General features: G+C 41.3%; 1 protein-coding gene across 1 annotated transcript; it reads right to left on the bottom strand.

The window, feature by feature from the left end:
* Positions 1-103: 103 nt before the first annotated feature.
* Positions 104-1,331, bottom strand: LOC147819271 (uncharacterized). The gene is made up of 3 exons (XM_087173277.1): positions 1,042-1,331; positions 553-588; positions 104-427 (listed from the first exon to the last, which is right to left on the bottom strand). The coding sequence occupies exons 1-3, from the start codon at positions 1,259-1,261 to the stop codon at positions 318-320; spliced, it is 366 nt and encodes a 121-aa protein (XP_087029403.1). The 5' UTR covers positions 1,262-1,331; the 3' UTR covers positions 104-317.
* Between the last annotated feature and the right edge of the window lie 6 nt (positions 1,332-1,337).

The following is a 1,337-nucleotide window of genomic DNA, read 5'->3' as shown; positions in this document are numbered from 1 at the left end:
CATGTGTTCACTGCTCCTCACCCTCCCCCTCCTCTTCCTCCCCCTCCTCTTCCTCCCCCTCCTCTTCCTCCCCTCACTCTCAACAAACATGAAGCTGTTCGTATAAAATAAATCAACATCACTTTTATTTGTATGACACTTTTCAAACAGTTATAAAATCTCCACAAAACACAATAATACACAATAATAAAGAAGTTTGATCCATGAAGAATAAAAGAAAGAAGAAGATCACACGTGGACGCGCTCACTGACAGGCGTGTCATGGTGACGCTGCTTCAATCAATCAATGAATGATCCTGATTGGACGGTCAGCTGTGTTAGAAGAGCACGGCCCTGATGGTGAGGATGGTGTTAAAGGCCAGAGCCTTGGTGAACACCACTCTGACTGAGTTCATCTGCAGCAGGTAGAAGTTCAGCTTGGCTTTCTCTGCACACGACACAAAACACAGGACCATCGATCGATCAGTGACTGACAGCTCTCTGATCACCGATCAATCGAACAGACAGTCGCTCGGTGTGTAGCAGTGTGTTCAGGTGTGTTTGGTGACTCACCTGGATGAAGGTCGACACACGGTTTGACTGGTTCTACTGAAAACACAAAGAAAAGTGTCAGTCAAAACCTAATAACAAATATAATAAATACAAAATGTCTCTTCAGTCCTGGTTCAACTATTGGATTCTGAATTCATATTTTTAACATGTATTTATTCATTATGGACTCACTACTTGTTCCACTGCTGAGAGCCATGAATAGAAAGCTGTGATAGAGACCATTTATTACTTACTGCAGATTCAATGAGCTGAGCAACCTGGACTGGATTAATATAATATAATATAATATAATATAATATAATATAATATTATGTAATATAATGTAATAGAATATGATGTAATAATAATGTAATAATAACAAATATAATTATAAGATAATATAATTTAATATAACGTGCTCGTCTGTAAAGAAAACAAAGTTCATATGATCACAAAGTAAACACCAAAAAAATTGATTGATTGATTGATTGATTGATTGATTATTATTACCCAGAGGAGGAATCAGAGGAGGATTCGGATCTTCAGGTTCAGTCTTGTCACAGTTGACCTCTGGCTCTTTTCTCAGGGCCTTGACGTTGTGCAGCATACAGGAGTCGATGGTCTGACTCTCGAATCCAGCGAAGAAGAAGGTTTTCTGTGTCCGGGACTGGACGGCGCTGGTGGTTCTCAGGTTTATAGAATTGTTCTGGTTCTGCACCCGCAGTTTCATCAAACCCGTCTGTGGACGGAAACCGGTCGCCAGGCAGACATCTGGACCCGGCGTCCCGTCCTGCGGCAGTGGACTC

Source organism: Seriola lalandi, unplaced genomic scaffold (assembly GCF_002814215.2).
Source record: "Seriola lalandi dorsalis isolate HSWRI2012SDOR001 ecotype SW California unplaced genomic scaffold, Sedor1 jcf7180002054145, whole genome shotgun sequence".
NCBI classification, from domain to species: domain Eukaryota; kingdom Metazoa; phylum Chordata; class Actinopteri; order Carangiformes; family Carangidae; genus Seriola; species Seriola lalandi.
This window is presented reverse-complemented; position numbering and strand designations above follow the sequence as displayed.